Source organism: Lissotriton vulgaris, chromosome 1_1, assembly GCF_964263255.1.
Source record: "Lissotriton vulgaris chromosome 1_1, aLisVul1.2, whole genome shotgun sequence".
Classification (NCBI taxonomy): Eukaryota; Metazoa; Chordata; class Amphibia; order Caudata; family Salamandridae; genus Lissotriton; species Lissotriton vulgaris.
The window spans coordinates 82,043,334-82,061,306 of NC_141685.1; the positions used below are offsets into that span (position 1 = coordinate 82,043,334).

Consider the following 17,973-nt stretch of genomic DNA (forward strand, 5'->3'; position numbering starts at 1 on the left):
GATGAAGCTGTCTCTGCAATCTCCCCTAAAGCAATCTTCGGAGAGCGTGGGATTCGGGGTGGAACCAGCAAACAGGCGTCACGATAGGAACGATGGCGATTAGCAACAAACAGGAACTGGAAAGGGGGCGTGGTCACGGCAGTAAGCCAAGCATCTGCTTCACGGTAGAGCGTCCCTTTACGTGATTAAGGGATCGTCTCTAAAGAGCAGTCTATGTTGTTCTATGAGGGAGTGAGGGAAAGAGACACGGGGTGGCCATGTAAACACATGTCAATGCCTAATTCTCGTAGCTGCTCTCAAACCCCTAACAATATGTCAAAGAAGGACCACAGCCCCCAGAGACAAACCGAAAATGGTAAAACCATCATTACAGTTGGTTTATGGTTTGAACCCACTTCCTTCGCTGCTGTGTGTGGCAGGTCTGCTTATACAAAGCAACTGCCTGGTAAATCTCCACACGATCAGTTCTATAACATAACGATAGTGCTGCACTGCAGCATCTCAGTTTACGTGCTAGCAAAAGGGGACGTAGGTAGTACCTTCGGATTTTAAGCGACATATCATACAACAGCATAACACGCATAAATGACTCGGGTCCCTCTTATGTTCGGTAGCACGTGTCAGATCCGCCTCCAGGGGCTTTACCCGTGATTTAATAAAGGTCCGGACCTAAGGAGTTCCTAATCTGAACATGAGATATAAAGCCATTTTCTCTGCAGGGAACAGCAAGTCCAAGAACGGCCCCCAGCGACGTTCACATGTTACTTTCTGGTAATTAGTCGGAAGGATGCCTCTCCCGGCTTCTTGCTTGCTCCACATGAATGACCAATATGTCTTTGTAACCAGTTCTAGGGTTGCCTTACTCATCAGTTCCAAGTTATTCTATTGCTCTACCCTGCAAGTGGATGTTGAAATATTCTTAACGTGCTTGAACCAGGGTAAACTATTATAGTCCCTGCATCATTGCAGTTCCTGCAGCTCCATTCTATATCAGGCAAGAGCTGGAGTCGACCACACTCGCCCCCGGTGTCTTACGGGGTCGAGATCCTTCAGTGTGGTGAACCTCAGGTCAGCTGTTACACCAGAAGAACAAGCCACCCTTGTGTTTGTCTTGAATGCGTCAGTGCTCCTTTTATTGGTCTCTTGCTGCTTGAGTTAGCAAAATGTAGAATTGTGGCGTCAAGTTTGTTTTCAACTTCGCCCGATGAGTTTTCCAATATAAATGGTCTGCCGGGGTATGTGGGGAGCTTCCAGGGACACGTACTTCACATAGATTATGTACAACCTCAGAGCCTGGTCGATTCTACTTTGGCCTTTTCAGAATCCGGCCTGAAGGTTAGAGAGAATATTTTTCTCCTTTGTCCCGGTCTTGAGTCGTGACTGTAAGAGTTTCCTAAAGATTGCATGATTCTAGAATCGCACCAAGAGTCATTACGGTGTTAAATAACTCTGTTAAAGGCCCTGAGGCACTGAATGTCTGAACTGGCCCTCCCTCCTCTCCTCTGAATCCATGCAATAACGCCGCGCGAAGGTGTGGAGGAGGGAAGCCCATGTCACTGCACAGTAAATCTCAGCCACAGGAACACCCCTGACAAGTGCTGATGCGGAGGACTCTGCTCTGCGGGACTGAGCGCAGATTCCCTCAGTCAGTTCCTTTGTGATGCACAAGATGATACAATGAGATAAGGTCCTCTTCTGGGCAGAGGTACCCTTCTTGCTGCCTCTACAGTCGGCACCTAGGGTCAATATAAATGTAGACTTCCTTTTGGGGCTCTTACTGATGTAATGTCGCCTCCTCTGGGGGTAGAAGGTGAGAAGAGTGACAGATCGCCTCAGATGGAAAGAGGTCACTCCTTGGGAAGGAGAGGCGATGTAGTTCTGAGGAATAATTCTTCCAGGAAGAAGAATGTGAAGGGCGGCCACACGCTCAGTGCCTGTAACTCACTGATGCGCCGCAACGAAGTGATGCTATAAAGAATACAAAGGTATAGCCAAACTGCTAGACGAGGAACCTGGGGGAACAGCAGATAACAAGCAAAAACGCTTCACTGTAGAGTGATTTCTAAAAAATACCAAGAGCGGTCCATTAACCAGAAATGTACAGTTTTAACATTTGCTGACATGACATGGACAATATGGAAAATACAGTTCAAAAGCAAAGATAGAACAATCACACTTGATTAAATCTATTCACAGAATTTAGCAAATGAAATCAGCAATAATCATGAAATAAAGTGCGCAAGAAGTGAATAGATACTCATGTGAATAAAGAAGTGAGGGGTGCATCGAGACAAAGTGAAGACGTATGACTCGACTCCTCGAGTGACTTACAGGCGCTATAGACACTCCATTTCGTTCTATGGTTTGTAAACTGTCTTAGTTCATATTAAGTCTACAGCAAACCATTGTTGTTTGTTGTATATCATCAAAATAATAACCACAAAAAACAGTGTACATTATCAGTAACCATAGCTAGTAATTATGGAGGGGCTCAGAAATGTGAAAACAAGTCCATTGACGCATAAGCAATGGAATAGGTGCAAAGATATGTGCCAGTCCCCTCAAATATCTATGATTGGAGATTGCATGAGGCATGCTGGACAGCGAATCAAAGTATCCTTCGTCTACTGCTCAACTCTGCAGGACCAGCGACAGAGCACAATGGAAACCTTCTGAAAGGAGAGCCTTCGAAGAGTCCACGTTATGATCAACACGCCAGACGATGTATGATTTTTATCTTCCTGAAGAGACTGACTAGGTGGAGGGGCAACAAGCTGATAAAATTAGATCGACCACCTCCATTGGCAGCTGGAAGGAGCTCCGATGCCCCTTTCAAACTCCAGACATGGAACACCCTTCCAATCCACATAAAAACATGCCCTTCGCTCCTTCAGTTTAGAAAAAAACTGAAAACGTGGCTATTTAACCAGTAATTTACATCTCCGTACCTCCTGATCAGGGTGAGACAACATTTGCATTTCTAGCGCCGAGACGCCTACGGGTATTTGCAAGCGCTCTATAAATATCATTAATAAGGTGGAGGCTCTGGAGACCGAGGTGCGGGTCCCGTCTCTCTCGATCTCCAGGCATGAAGGTGGAGGCTCTGGAGAACGAGGTGCCTTTCCTGCCCCCTCTCGATCTCCAGACTTTCCAATTGGGAAAGAAGGTCCACTAGAGGCAGATGTGGCAGGTGGCACATGGAGAGGCGCAGGCAGGCCATGTACCACGCCCTTCTGACCAGTGATGGGTAGTAAGAATTGCTTCAGAACAGTCATGGGGAATATTCCTGAGAGCGGGAGGGATTAAGGATATGGGAAGAAAGGTGTAGTGGAGCGGAAAACCCCACCTCAACCGAAATGTGTTCCCCAACATTTTCCACAGTGTAAACTGAAGGACACGTAATAGTGGACAATGGGCGTTATCACAAGTTGCAAATCGGGGTCCCACAGGGCTAACATGTTCTACACCAGAATCCAAAAAAAGATGCAGTTCGTGCCTGGCAAGATGAAGCCAACTCAAGCTGAGAGCTGACCAGATGGTTGGCACCTAGCCAGGTCCCATGCTGGTGCACGTAGAACCCAGAGACTGGCACTTTTGCGGCGCCGGAACTTCACTTTTTTTAAGCTCCAGTGGCGCAATGTGCCACTGCATATTTATAAGGCCACGTGAAACCACTTTACATGGCTTTTCATGGCCTTATAAATATGTGCCCCTTTCACGCAGAACACTGCATGAAACGGATGATCCATAGTTGTTACTGTGGGTGGCATTAGGGAGGCACAACCAGAAGATGTATTTTTTATTTCTCCTCGGGCTTTCCTTTTTCTATTTGTGCTGCATTCTGCTACACACCTATAGTAATAGGAAATCGCCTCTTGTGATTGACTTTGTGCAGGAGCGTCTCCCTACAATCAATCAACCCTGCATCGCAGGCACCCTTGCATTACACCTGCGCTGGGGAAAAGGACAGGAATGCGCTGAATCACATAGATATGGTGCATTCCTACCCTTTTGTTCTGACGTAGGACAGTGTAGCAAGATTCCTTGTGGTGCTGCCCTACCCAAAACCTCATAAATGAGGCCCAGAGTCTCTGGGCTTCCTGACTGAGGAGTAGAGACCTCCAGCAGGAAGACATTGGATTGACTGAATCCAGTCGAGCGTGAACTAGAAAAAGAAGAGATCACATTCTTTGGCCACATCTACACCGACACAAGATATTTGGAAGAAAGAACCAGACCACCCGTAGGATCATGAGACCACCATGAGCCAGACCACCGGTTGGATCATTAGACCACCATGAACCAGACCAGATAACCCCCTCCCGTAGGATCATGAGGCCACCATGAGCCAGACCTGATTACCCCCCACCCGTAGGATCATGAGACCAAAATGAGCCAGACCTGATTACCCCCCCCACCCGTAGGATCATCAGACCACCATAGCGTTTGAGCAAGAAGCAACAGCTAAGACGAAGACATTCGCTGTATCAGAAGTCCACAGAGATGGGTCGAGGAGATGTGGTCATGGAGTGACTCGCGTGTATTCTCTTCCTCAAGCATTCTCTTTTTCGTGTTTTCTTTTCTTTCATTCTTCTCCTTCCTGTCTGATTTTCTTCCCCTCGCCCCACCTGATGGCCCAAAATTCTTTCATTTGTCAACCAAGCGGTAAGATGTAGATTAGAGCTTAGTTTGAGCCGGTGGTCGGAGGTGGGGCCCTTCAGCACTCTCTTTTTGGGGGCTGGCACTTATTTTTCCTCATCAGACTTTTACCCATCAATCCATCCATCTATCTACCCATCCGTCCACCCACACATCCTTCCACTCACCCATCCATCCCCCAACACACATCCATCCGCCCATCCACCATCCATCCATCCATCTACCCACCCATCCACCAACCCATCGATCCACCCACCCAACCATCCAACCACCCACTGACACTTCCATTCACACATCCATCCACCCATCCATCCATCCACCCACCCATCCATCCACCCACCGACACATCCATCCACCCACCCATCCATCCATCCACCCACCCATCCATCCACCCACCCAACCATCCATTCACCCACCCACACAGCCACTGACCCATCCATCTAACCATCCATCCATCTACTCATCCATCCACCCTGACACATCCATTTCACCAATCCATCCACCCACTGACACATCTACCCACCCATCCATCCATCTCCACTTCTTTCCTCCATCTCTGACCGCCTTGGCAAAGTGGGCTCTGGCCCCGGGCCCGGCCTTTTAGGGGCCCCTGATAGACCTGGCTCTGTTCTCCACACAGCCCTGCCCTGATGACCTTGAATGGTTTTTAAACACAGTTTGTTTTCATATATTTGTATTACAGTGGGTGGCAGGGATTGTGCGCAGTGTCAGTGAGCTGCTGCTGGGTCATTGGACACACTTTAGAGTCTGGAGCAGTCTGATTGGATCAGGAACCCACAACTGGTCTGAGCAGGGGCCCCAAAATGTTTGGTCCAGGGCCCTCACAATCCTTAAGATATACCAGCCTCCCCCTCCTCTTCCTCTCTTTCCATCCATCTAATTTCTACCTCCCACCCCCAGAAGAGAAGCAGAGGCCCCCCTCCCAGAAGCAGAGGGGCCCCTCCTATAAGCAGAAGCAGAGGGGCCCCTGCCATATGGAGAAGCAGAGGGGCCCCTCCTATCCTTCTACAGGGGTCCCCAGGGGGAGGCAGCAGCAGTCGCCCAGGGAAGGGATTATTCTGTCATTATTTTAGGATCTTTATAAAGCGTGAACGAGGGGGGGGGGGAGCCAAGGCGCCTCGGATTAAACATTTATTATCACAAGTTGTGACAAGAAGAGATACACACAGTATAACACCCCCAGAGGGACAGACATCAGGAGTGGGGTACAGTGGGGTGCAGTGTCAGCTGCACAAGACACGATCATCAACACAAGTCAGAAATACCCCAGAGATCTACCCCCTCCGGAGAGGACATTTCATGGTTAAAAGTCACTTTTTGGGGACGGATCATTGAGGGGTGTTGGGGGGGGGGGGGGGGGGGCAGCAGCATCACCCGAACCAGGCCCCGGGGCTGAAAGATGGAAATGGATCAGGACATTTCCTTCATTTCCCTCATTCTGAGTGATGAACACGTGCCTCGTGTGTAGCACCTCGTGTCTGGTGTGTGGTATTAAAGCGCCTCGGTCCGAGCCACAGTCCTGCCCCGGGGGGCGCCTCTGGGCAGGTCCAGGGGAGCAGTGTCTCTCTTCGGGGCCTGTGGATAGCGCCCCAAGGCTCAGGGCGGAGTCAGACGCGCTGTATGGTGTGGAATGAACTCTGGGCTCCTCTGTCCTTAATGAGAATCCTTCACTGAGATGCCTGTCCAAGGGTGCAGAGGAGGAGAGGCCTGTCCAGAGGTGCAGGGGAGGAGAGGCTTGTCCATAGGAGGGGTAGAGGAGGAGAGGCCTGTCCAGGGCTCAGAGGAGATGAGGCCTGTCCAGGGAGGCAGAGGAGGAGAGGCCTGTCCAGAGGAGGGGCAGAGGAGTTGAGGCCTGTCCAGGGGGGCAGAGGAGGAGAGGCCTGTCCAGGGGGGCAGAGGAGGAGAGGCCTGTCCAGAGGAGGGGCAGAGGAGGTGAGGCCTGTCCAGGGGTGCAGAGGAGGTGAGGCCTGTCCAGGGGTCAGAGGAGGTGAGGCCTGTCCAGGGGTGCAGAGGAAGTGAGGCCTGTCCAGCGGTCAGAGGAGGTGAGGCCTGTCAGGGGTCAAAGGAGGTGAGACCTGTCCAGGGGTGCAGAGGAGATGAGGCCTGTCCAGGGGTCCGAGGAGGTGAGGCCTCTCCAGGGGTCAGAGGAGGTGAGGCCTGTCCAGGGGTGCAGAGGAAGTGAGGCCTGTCCAGGGGTGCAGAAGAGGTGAGGCCTGTCCAGGGGTGCAGAGGGGGTGAGGCCTGTCCAGGGGTGCAGAGGGGGTGAGGCCTGTCCAGGGGTGCAGAGGAAGTGGGGCCTCTCCAGGGGTGCAGATGAGGTGAGGCCTGTCCTGTGTTTGGGTGGTTCATAGAAGGTGGGGCCTGTCCAGGAGGGATGCAGTGGAGATGAGGCATGTTCGTCCAGGCGGGGTGGTCGAGAGCTGAGTTTAAGTTTGTTAATTGTTGTCCCAAGAGATTTGTGGAATGAGTGTAAGTTGTTTGTAAACTGGCCAATTGAGGAGCCACAGAGTGAAGCGCCTCAGAATACTTTATTATATATACAAGAGATTAATGCAGATTTACAGACAATATTGCAAAGTCGAAGACCGGGTAAAAGAGGGCGCATCTTTTAGCTATGCATCCAGATGTTAGTGCTTAATGTGAGGGGCTGCAGACTAATATTCTGGATGAGACTTTGTTGTAACCAAAGTACTCTAGTGACAATTCTATTACTAAGCAGAAGAAGATCAAAATAATAATAATGATGGCTCAGTCAAACATTATCCAGAAGGGTGACAAAAGTGGTTCTCACCGATTGTATTCTTGTTTTGATTCTGGGTTTGTTGCTGGTGTGAATTTGGATATGCACGGCGTTGGTGTGCAGAGTAATGATGTTCAGTATGTGCAAGGAGGAAATGTTGTTCCTCTGGGTCAGTGCCGGACTGAGAACCCAAACCAGGCCTGACAATTTTGACGGACCAGCCCCCTGCCTCTTTTGTTGCTGGAGGCGATATAGCAGCACCACAGCAAAACCGCCCCCAGTAAGAAATATGTTTCCCAGCATTGAAGAATCGGCCCCCACTCTTTCAGCCTCCCGGGGAACCACTGGAAGCCCGTTACGGCCAGTCCGGCCCTGCTCAGGATATAGGTTTTACTGACAGTGGCAATTTAAATACTTCAAACACTAATAGTGTGCAGAATCAGACATGATCCTTGTGATGTTTGCAGGAACCTGGGAAAATGGAACATGAATCAGATGACACAGAATGGGATGTCACAGTCAGTGGTCCCAGCCCAACTGGCCTGTGTGCCGAGCATGGAGAATCAAAGTCAGATAATTGGAACATGCCTTCAGTCCCGATGGCCCCACAGCCCAGTGCAGAATAGAACGCTAAATTCTCAACAAATGTAAGATTTCAACAAAATCCTATAGTGATTAATAAGGATTTTCCACAACTTGCATCTACACTAGGAGTTTCTACTGGACTGAATCAGACACAATGACGGTGCCTGAGATGGAAGAAGGATTGTGTGCTTGGTGCAGTCCTAGAGGTCACCCAGAGGGCCCTTTTGTAGAATAAGTAAATGGGAATCCAGCATCTCTTTTAATCAATAAATGTGCCTCCCGTTCCACAGTCAGACTGACGGGAGCTCCCAACCCACCCCTCTTGGGAAACAAATCCAACTTGTAGGCATTTCTAATAAACAACTAATAAGCTGTCAGCAAATGTTCCCATACAAATTGGGTCATTGATGAATGGCCACAAACTTAAACTGTGATTAAGATCCAGTTATTATGTTAGGGAATAACCTTGTAAAATGATTGGTGGCTTTTAGGTGAAGAGTCACAATTCATTATTCATTTTGTGGGTGTGGTTTATTAAATTACATTTTGTTGTGCCATGTTTTCATGAACATTCATTGATTGCTGTCATTTTTACCTCATCATGAACCATGTTAATAATGTGTTCTCTCTGTCTAAAAACGTAAGAACATTTCTTGATTTTTAACTAAGCAGGTTCTAGTCAGTTTGCTATTTGATATTATAAAAAAAGTTTTCTTGTTTCTTAGCACACATTTGTTGTGGTGGTTTGTCTATTGACTTTACAGCTAGAGCTATTTCTGAGTCTGTCTTTTGATATACTTTAGAGGTTACCTTTATGTGATCCTCCTGCAAATATTATGATAATTATTTCTCTGATTGAGTAACCATGTTTATGCCTTCAGTAATTATTTGAAACCTTTATTATAGCTTTGTAGCTTGTTGTAGCTCCAAAGGCAAGTGTCTTTACCAAGGGAACGGTCCTTTAATGGGCAGTATTACCTGCTACGGCTGACTATAAGGTCATTACACTTTTTGACCTATGAGGGCAGAATGTGTTACTTAATAAAACAACGGTGTCCCAGAGACCCAGGGGGTTGAAACACCTCTGGTACTCCGAACTGCTGTAAGCGTGAATGTTGAACAGTTAACAGCCGCATGCAGGATCACAGGGGTTAATTGTTGAACAATCACAGCAATCGCTGTGAAAGGAGGCTGAAGTCATCCCCTGGTTCGCCCTGGGCTTGGCTAAACTGCTTTTCATCATTCAGGTGAGTCGGGAGATACGGGAGATGAGCAGAACCCCCCCTCCTTCTGAGATGCCAGTGACACTGCGAGCTACGGGAGGAGGAAGGGGGGAGGCTCCTGTGTGCCCTGCTGCAGGCTCTATCTTCTGCCTTCTCCTGTCCAATCCATATATTTCAGAGAGGCAGAGGCTGTGTATTAGGACATTGTAATGTTGAGAGCAGCCGGCCTATATCAGGTTGTATAGGCTGCTGCTGCTTTGTTGTCTTCAATGGAGATCTAAACATTTCAATGTTCCAAGCTTTGTCTCGTGAAGGATTTATTTATGCTGACCCTCCGCATCATCCCTTCAGATAAGTTATAGATAAAAAGCGCCAACCCATTGATGCTTTGTTACTTCCATTGCTTGGCATTCAAACTCTGCATCAGTTTGACCTTGAATTGCAGTTGCTCAGAGAGCATGGTTTGTATAAATATAAGAGTCTGGTTGATTTATGAAGTGTGGACAGAATTATGTTCAAGGACTTTAACATACCTTTGCAAACCAGATTGTTTTGATTTGCAAGTTTCATGGTCTGTAAATGGAAAGATGGGGGTTATGAAGAAGTGGACTGTGTTGTTGGGGTTTGTTCTCTGAGACTGTGGGTGCACTCCATATTCACAGAGACCTTTTCTAGCAAGGGATCATGGTTCTTGGTGAACCAAAAAAGTATTTATTCATACCCATATTTGCTTCGCAATGGCCTCCTGAGAACAAGAGATTCTTTTGTGTTGTAAGTTCAGGACGGTTATTTGTAAAATGTGATGAAGTGTGATAGTCGTCTGATGCAAAACTATTTCTTTACTTCCTTTCAAGGTATTCCAGGATGACCAGGCAGTGCAGCGTGGCTGCCACCCTTGGAGGAACAAAATATAATATAACTGTCAGGTAAAGATTCCTATAACTCTTAAGTTTCCTCTTCCCCGGTTTCTTCTTTCTCTATTCTCTTTCTTGATCTCTGTTTTGTTTTTGTCTCTTCAGCTTCAACATTTGACTCCCTCTGTGCACTATTCTTGTTGTTATCAAACTTCTGATAATAATATGATGGAGCCATATTCCTCCTGGAAATGTTGGGGGTGTAGTGCAGGTCCGATTCCTTTTTAGGTTGGTTTTGCCCAGCAGTTCCTTAACTATTGGCACATTTGTCTCCTCCTCTACACCACGTGATACTCTCCCCCCTCTGACTGTTCTTTCGGCGTCTTTTCTCTCTTGATCTAACTTCCATCTCTTTATGTCCTCCTAAACTATCCTTTTCTGTCTTATCTACTACAAGCAAAAGACACAGTATATGTGTGTGAAGACACATGCACACAAGGCTTGCTTTAGGGTGATGCAACCGGTGGAGCTGCACCTAGTGCTGACCTTGGGGGCACTGTCTTTAGAAGTAACTTATGGGTTTACAAGCATCTGCTGCACAGTTTCCTGCGCAGGAACATGTGGTGAGAGTGGAAGATAGCCTTTTATCTCTTTCTTCTGTTTTGTGTTTTTCTTTTCTAGACCCTTTTTTTTTTATTTACTGTTGTGCTGTTTTTTTCTCTTTTTCAGGTGTTGCAGTGTCTGGGTCCTGTCGGAGGAGTGTGATGAGTTCTGGGCACCAAGTAAGTCCTTATCATCCGCACAATTTTAAATAGTGAATTCCACTGAGCTAACTGGACACAGCGTCAGCCTACAGTGGCATTTAAAGAAGTGATTACAACAAAGCTAATTCCTTTCTTCAATAAAATGTCCCTTCCTAGAGCACTGGAAAAAGGAATAGATTAACAGTCTAGGTGGACAGGAGATAATTCATTAAAAGTATTACAAATATCTCATTGTGATGCCAGCCTTTGCCACAGAAATTGTAACTTGATAGTGTTGGCTGCTGCTGAGAATCTGTGTCACAATATATGTGCAACTTGTGTTTCTTTCTTAAATAGTAATTACGTTTTCTCTCACATCCATGAGCTCCAGTGATCCGAAGCTCCCGATTTACAGTGTCCCGAGCTGTTTCACGACTATCAGAAATGATACTCAACTGATTTCCTGGCTTGTTTTTGTCAATATATTCTTTGTGCAAAGTATAAGGTCATAAATATTTTTTCTTTGTGTTCATTTACAATTTCTGACTCCGTTTCTACAGGTGACTGAAGCATGAACAGAAAAAAGAAGGTTTAAATTTAGAGAAACACAAGGAAAGTTAAAACATTCTTGAGCTCTTGAGAAGAAACACATTCTATGTACCAGGAATGGTGAGGATGTTGGAGCGGAAGAAACTGGTGAATGTGAAAGTTGTCAAATCCCTAAAGGAAAATGACCATAAATGTTTAGCAAGTGTCAGTAACTGAGATTGAGGAGAACATTGGCCACAATTGATGCCCACGCAGTGCGCATGGGAATACTCAGTGTTGTAAATTCTGTTTGATGGTTTATGAGAAATGCTTTGGAGACGCAAACCCTCCACAACAGATCAGCATCCGTAGACGTGTTGTGATGTGACAGAACCGTCAAAAAGACTAATATCCTCGGTTTACAAGAGCAAGCTTTTGTCTCTGTCTCCTGAAGATGAGAGGAGAGAAAAGGTTGTTTAAAAGAAAGTCATTGTAAATACGCTTTCTCAGATGTCAATTCACCAAAGATGCTGGCTTACCATTTCCAATATAGGAAGATTTTCCCCCACCAACTCTGTCTCTTGAGGTTGATCCCAGTGTTTTCAAAGGGTCCTGTAACTCCAAAGTGGATCATGTACCCGTCTTAGTCACTGAGCAAAAAAGCATATACTAACAGAAAGTATAAAAGGGACCAGTGTTACGCTATTGATAATTCATAACCCACCCTGGCATGCCCTAAGCATCTGTCATTACTTGTATGAAAAAACATACCTAACAGTCAAACACTAAAGCCCAAAGACCTTATCAGTGCTTTTAAAACTCCTAAATCAAATGTGATAAACTAAAATCACTAAATGAGAATAATTAAACTTGAGAGAATTCACCCAGGCATAACTTGGAGAAAATGAATCCATGAGAGGTCTCTTAATCAATACAAGGGGCTCCTCAGTGAAAGTTAATAAGACAAGTTAGATAGGTGCCTTTAAAGGTAGGAAAATGATCTCCAGGTAAAAACTATCATTAGTTAAAATACATATGTTAAGAAGAGCATCTGAAATGTATTTTAGAAGTTAATGCTGAGTTGTAACATAAACAAGTACACAATCTGAAATCAAATTTAGTCTTAAGATGGCATGTACACAGGAACAAACCCAACTTGGAGAAACAAACAACTCTTATAAGAGCAATCAATGTGAGAACAGCTTTAGTCATCAATCCCACCTCACTAAACATGAGAAAACTATTGTTGGACGAAAACCCTATCAGTGTCCCGAATGCCAGAAAGTCTTCAATCACAAATCCAGCCTTACGGTACATGAAAGAACCCACACTGGGCTTAAACCGTATCAGTGCTCTGAATGCTGTAAAAGCTTCAGTACCAAATCCAATCTCACTTCACATGAAAGAACCCACACTGGGCATAAACCGTATCAGTGCTCCACATGCCAAAGAAGCTTCAGTTTTAGTTGCAGTCTGATTCACCATCAGGGAACTCACACTGGCCAAAAACCTTATCAGTGCTCTGAGTGCCAGAAAAGCTTCAATCGTAAATCCAGACTTACTGCACATGAAAGAACCCACACTGGACAAAAACCTTATCAGTGCTCTGAATGCTATAAAAGCTTCAGTCATAAAGCCAGCCTTACTGTACATGAAAGGACCCACACTGGACAAAAACCTTATCAATGCTCTGAATGCTATAAAAGCTTCAGTCAAAAATACATCCTTACTGCACATGAAAGAACCCACACTGGGCAGAAACCGTATCAGTGTTCTGAATGCCAAAAAGGTTTCTATCACAAATCCGGTTTAACTCAACATGAGAGAATCCATACTGGGCTCAAACCCTATCAGTGCTCTAAATGCCAGAAAAGCTTCAGTCGGAAAATAACTCTCACTCACCATGAGAGAACTCACACTGGGCAAAAACCTTATCAGTGCTCTGAATGCTGTAAAAGCTTCAGTCATAAATCCAGCCTTACTGCACATGAAAGGACCCACACTGGACAAAAACCTTATCAGTGCTCTGAATGCTGTAAAAGCTTCAGTCAGAAATACAACCTTACTGTACATGAAACAACCCACACTGGGCATAAACGGTATCAGTGTTCTGAATGCCAAAAAGGTTTCTATCACAAATCCGGTTTAACTCTACATGAGAGAATCCATACTGGGCTCAAACAGTATCAGTGCTCTGAATGCCAAAAAAGCTTTGGTCAGAAATCCAACCTTACTGTGCATGAAAGGACCCACACTGGGCATAAACCATATCAGTGCCCTGAATGCCACAAAAGCTTCAGATTGAAAACAACTCTCACTAGACATGAGAGAACTCACACTGGGGAAAAACTTTCTTAGCTCTCTGAATGCTGGAAAAGTTTCAGTCGGAAATCTAGTCCCACTCAACCTGTGAGAACTTACCTGGAAAAATCCTTGTAATTGTTCTAAATGCCAGGGAAGGGTCTGCTGGAGATTCAGTTTCATTCAACAAGAGAGAACCCACAACGTGAAAGAAAATGACCCGTGCTCTCAATGTGACAAAAACCTCAGCTGTAAATGTAACTTTCCACATAAGAGAGACAATGTGGGAGAATAAAAGGTGCTCACTGTCAACCCTGAGGAGGAGCTTTCAGCATCGCAAAACATTTACATGAAGCAGCCACAAAGACATCAATCCATTGATTGTCCAACAAACTGTCTACTGAGAACAGCGCACAGCGAGGGATGGAAATGCTTGAATTAACCTCATTCTTTTGTAACTATTTGTGGCCTCATTCCATTCAGTGTGTTTTGTTCCCTGAGTGTTTATATGCAGTGGCTCTGACCCACAAAGGCCATTCGATCCTGAACTTTGAGGCCACGCTGCTAGGATCTGGAATGCAAGTAACTTCAAACTGTTTCCAGTGTTAACGAGCCTCACCAGGGGGCTGCAGCAGAAGTCCCTTTGTCGTAGGTCTCTATGGGACCAATATCTGTTCATGTCTGTACCACGTAGGGCTGATCATTGAGAAAAACTAAAAGTGATGGGTGGACTGGTAGTTAATCTTGGCAACATCCCGCCACATCATTTTCTATTCTCCGTGCCACTAAAGACAAGGCCAACCATATGCGAACCATTCGTGGCCCCACCCTAAATAGTCCTAATGATTTCTGTTCTAATGGGACATGGCCTCGTATTACAAAGATCCACACGAGTGGCCTCTTTCCATCTTCTTTTTGTTTCAAATGGAACCTGCTATCCCTTTAACCATGCCTCAGGCCTGCCACGTTCCATGCTTTGGCTCTTATCATCAACCTTGAACCATCTACATAACTTGGAAGCTCCAAAGACTTCGCAGCTGTTGTAATTGCTTGAAGTTTCACACATTTTGATTGCCGTGGATTCAGGTTCAACTTGATGACCCAACTCTACTCTGTGGGAATTTTGCACTTCAAGCCACTTCTGTGCAGCTCATCACCTTCTGAGACTGATTCAGCCAAAAACCTCGCATCAAATTCCAGTGTTAATCATCACCAGAGACTAAGCTTATCTTTGCCCTCTCGAGCATAGCTGCCGAAGTCAACTACGATTTTGTAGGTGACTTCCTGATTGATTCAGTGGATCTGCTTGTTTTTTATTCATTTACCTTTTTGTTTGGTTTTGACAGTTGTTTTTGCTAATTAATGAGCCTTACATCACAGCCCACCTTTAGATTTTGCTTCTGAATAATTATTAAATTTTCTTTTTGATCTAAACGTGGTTTGAATCTTAAAGTTCTTTGTCCATTTTTAATAAACTGTATTGAAATGTGTGACTTCCACTGTTTTGCTCTACCTACGCACCATGCTCCCATCTTTTCTAGTGCGGATGATAATGTGAGAACTGTAACAAGATCACAATCAAGGGCTGTATTGAGAAATAATCGTCTTCCAAGTCACACAGTGGTTTGTAGTTCTTTATTTGTCTTTTATATGTACATCCCCCCATTCCCTTCCAAGGTAGAGTATAGTTTGCGAAGCACGACTCTCTTGTGGCCCGCTCCCCAGATTAAGTCCATAAGAACAGAAACAGAGTCCAATGTCCTGCAGAAGCGCCGAGGCGGGTAAACTAGAGGTGTCGAAAATCAGTATAAATGTATTAACAGCATTTTTGCAACTTCCACTCTACCCATGGGTCGATAGTGGCAGGGAGCCCCAAAACGACAGGGAGCTGCTAACATTGGACATCACCTAAATTGCCCTGTATAAGTTCATCATCGGTGTGGTACGTTCACCCCTAAATACCTGAAAATGTCAGGGTGCCACCCCAGTGCTAATTGGGGCAGCACTTCCTGTTCTAAGTTGTGAGTTTGCACATTGAATATAAGTTGGATTTGGTCCAATTTAGCCTCAGTCCAGAAGTCCTACCAAAAACGTCTAGAACATCCATCACCTGTGGTAGATCGCCTGCACATTCCTGAGGTACACAAATGCATCATCAGCATACATTGATATGGCCTCTCAATTTGGCCCACTACGTATACTGACTGCTGTGTCCTGCGAACGAAACAGGCCAGCGAACAGGTCCATGACTAAGGGTGGTGTCTCAGCTTGAGTATGGCTCTTACTGCGGTGCCACTCAGATGTTGCTGAGGAGGATGTGGGCGGTACCACTACACTACTGGGGACAGGTCTAGAAATGCCTCCCTCTTCTTCACCTTCCACCACAATAATATCGTCCCCTGATTCTTCATGCCCAACTTCAATGGGTTGAGTTGGGGTAGTTTTACTTAACGAAAGTGCTTATGTGCGTGAAACTAGGTTCTTAAATACTGCACTGGATAAATCTCCTCTACACCAACACGCTGGCCCGCATCCGGACAGGCAGAGATCTCAGTTACTTTTGAAGCATGAGCCTAAGTGGGTTAATGAAAACAACAGCACCACAAAGGAAAGTAATCCATCCTACCATTAACAGCATGCTTAGGTTGGAGGGGCAGTTCCAACGCAACCACCCAAAGGCACGGTTGTACAATGTGAAGCTTGCTAAAAGGTTAGCAATGGACCTTCTCCCTTTTTCATTTATGGAAGGGGTGGGTTTCCTTAAATTTGTGTCAGCCATCTCCCCTAAATGGAAGGTACCCAGCCGGTCCTATTTCGCAAGAAACCTGTGGAAAAGTCCCGAACTATGAAACATCCAAGTGGGTGAATCCTGGTCAGTTCTATCCAAAATCCATCCTCACAATCTGTATTTCATACAGAAATTTTCAATATATAATCACACTTCAAACTCCACTCCTGAATTAATGCAAGCACTCTCGCAATCACGCTGTGTATACATAATACATAAATACCATCTGGGACACTCACCCAAAGCAAATATTATGCAACTCCGTGTTTAAATATTAGATTGTGCATGATTCAGGCTCCCACTCAAACCCGCTTTAAAAGAGACCAGCCAATGCAATAATAAAATACATTAACACAACCAAGATTCTCCAAGATGAATAATCCCTGAAGTTAAAACAAACTGCATATCCATCGCCCTGACAGCCTAGTAATGCTGCATCTGTGTGGCGTGCTGGATTGTAAATGCCATTTTTGTATTGTGTGTCTTAAGACCATCCATGTCTGTGACTAGTGTTGCCATCTCAGCTGGTTTTAGGTGTCAACCCTGTCTGTAACATCTAAAAATCTAAAACCCCAGGTCTTTACAGGTATAAATGCTTGCTTATGTGAAATATTCAATGCTGGAGCCTGGAGGAAGCTGTTCCATCAGCGGCCACCAGAGGGCGCTCCTCGCCTGCTGATGAAACCCACTGAACTGCATATTGGATGAAAGGAGAACGGTTTCCTCTTCCGGGTCAGCGGTGGCAAAAACAGCACCAGCAGCGATGCTGACATCACTTCTGGCCTCTCCTGGTGTGTTCAGCCTGCTTCAGAGCTGGAAAGGCACCCCTGTCTGGTGGGCAGTTACCTTCATCTTCCGACCCTCTCAGACCCCAGATCTGCCCCCCCCTCAGATCCCAAATCAGCCCCCTCCCAGACCTCATATCTGCCCCTCCCCCCAAGCCCCAGGGGGAGGGGAGAGCCTGGACAGGTTTCTGCTCAGGTCTCTGCTCAGGTAGGAGATTGTCAGCACCTTCTGCTGTGTTTGTAGAAATGGACTGAATAATCCTGGAGGGAATCTCTGCAGGAGCCGGGCTGAGCTGGGCTCTTCTATCCGGGGGCTCCTGGGGCTGAGCTGGGCTCTTCTATCCGGGGGCCTCTGGGGCTGAGCTGGTCTCTTCTGTCCGGGGGCCCTGAGGCTGAGCTGGGCCCTTCTATCTGGGGGCCCCTGGGGCTGAGCTGAGCTCTTCTATCCGGGGCCCCTGGGGCTGAGCTGGGCCCTTCTATTTGGGGGCCCTGGGGCTGAGCTGGGCTCTTCTATCCGGGGGCCTCTGGGGCTGAGCTGGGCCCTTCTATCCGGGGGCCCCTGGGGCTGTGCTGGGCTCTTCTTTGCAAGGGCCCCTGGGGCTGAGCTGGGCTCTTCTATCCGGGGGGCCCCTGGGGCTGAGCTGGGCTCTTCTATCCAAGGGCCCTGGGGCTGAGCTGGGCTCTTCTATCCGGGGCCTCTGGGACTGAACTGGGCTCTTCTATCCGGGGGCCCCTGGGGCTGAGCT

General features: G+C 46.5%; 2 protein-coding genes across 3 annotated transcripts in view; one reads left to right on the forward strand and one right to left on the reverse strand.

The window, feature by feature from the left end:
* LOC147737437 (uncharacterized) overlaps nucleotides 1-15,088 on the forward strand; it is an 84,355-nt gene extending 69,267 nt beyond the window's left edge. Inside the window, exons 3-5 of one of the 2 annotated variants that reach the window (XM_086929530.1) lie at nucleotides 10,083-10,154; nucleotides 10,812-10,864; nucleotides 11,386-15,088. In XM_086929530.1, the coding sequence (XP_086785656.1) occupies nucleotides 12,482-13,711 (1,230 nt within the window). In that variant the 5' untranslated portion in view covers nucleotides 10,083-10,154; nucleotides 10,812-10,864; nucleotides 11,386-12,481 and the 3' untranslated portion in view covers nucleotides 13,712-15,088. The remainder of the gene's footprint in view (nucleotides 1-10,082; nucleotides 10,155-10,811; nucleotides 10,865-11,385) is intronic. The other variant, XM_086929553.1, reaches the window with a different exon arrangement.
* Nucleotides 1-17,973, reverse strand: part of LOC147737434 (uncharacterized) — a 908,239-nt gene that overhangs the window by 578,962 nt on the left and 311,304 nt on the right. The gene's annotated exons all lie outside the window — the stretch shown is intronic.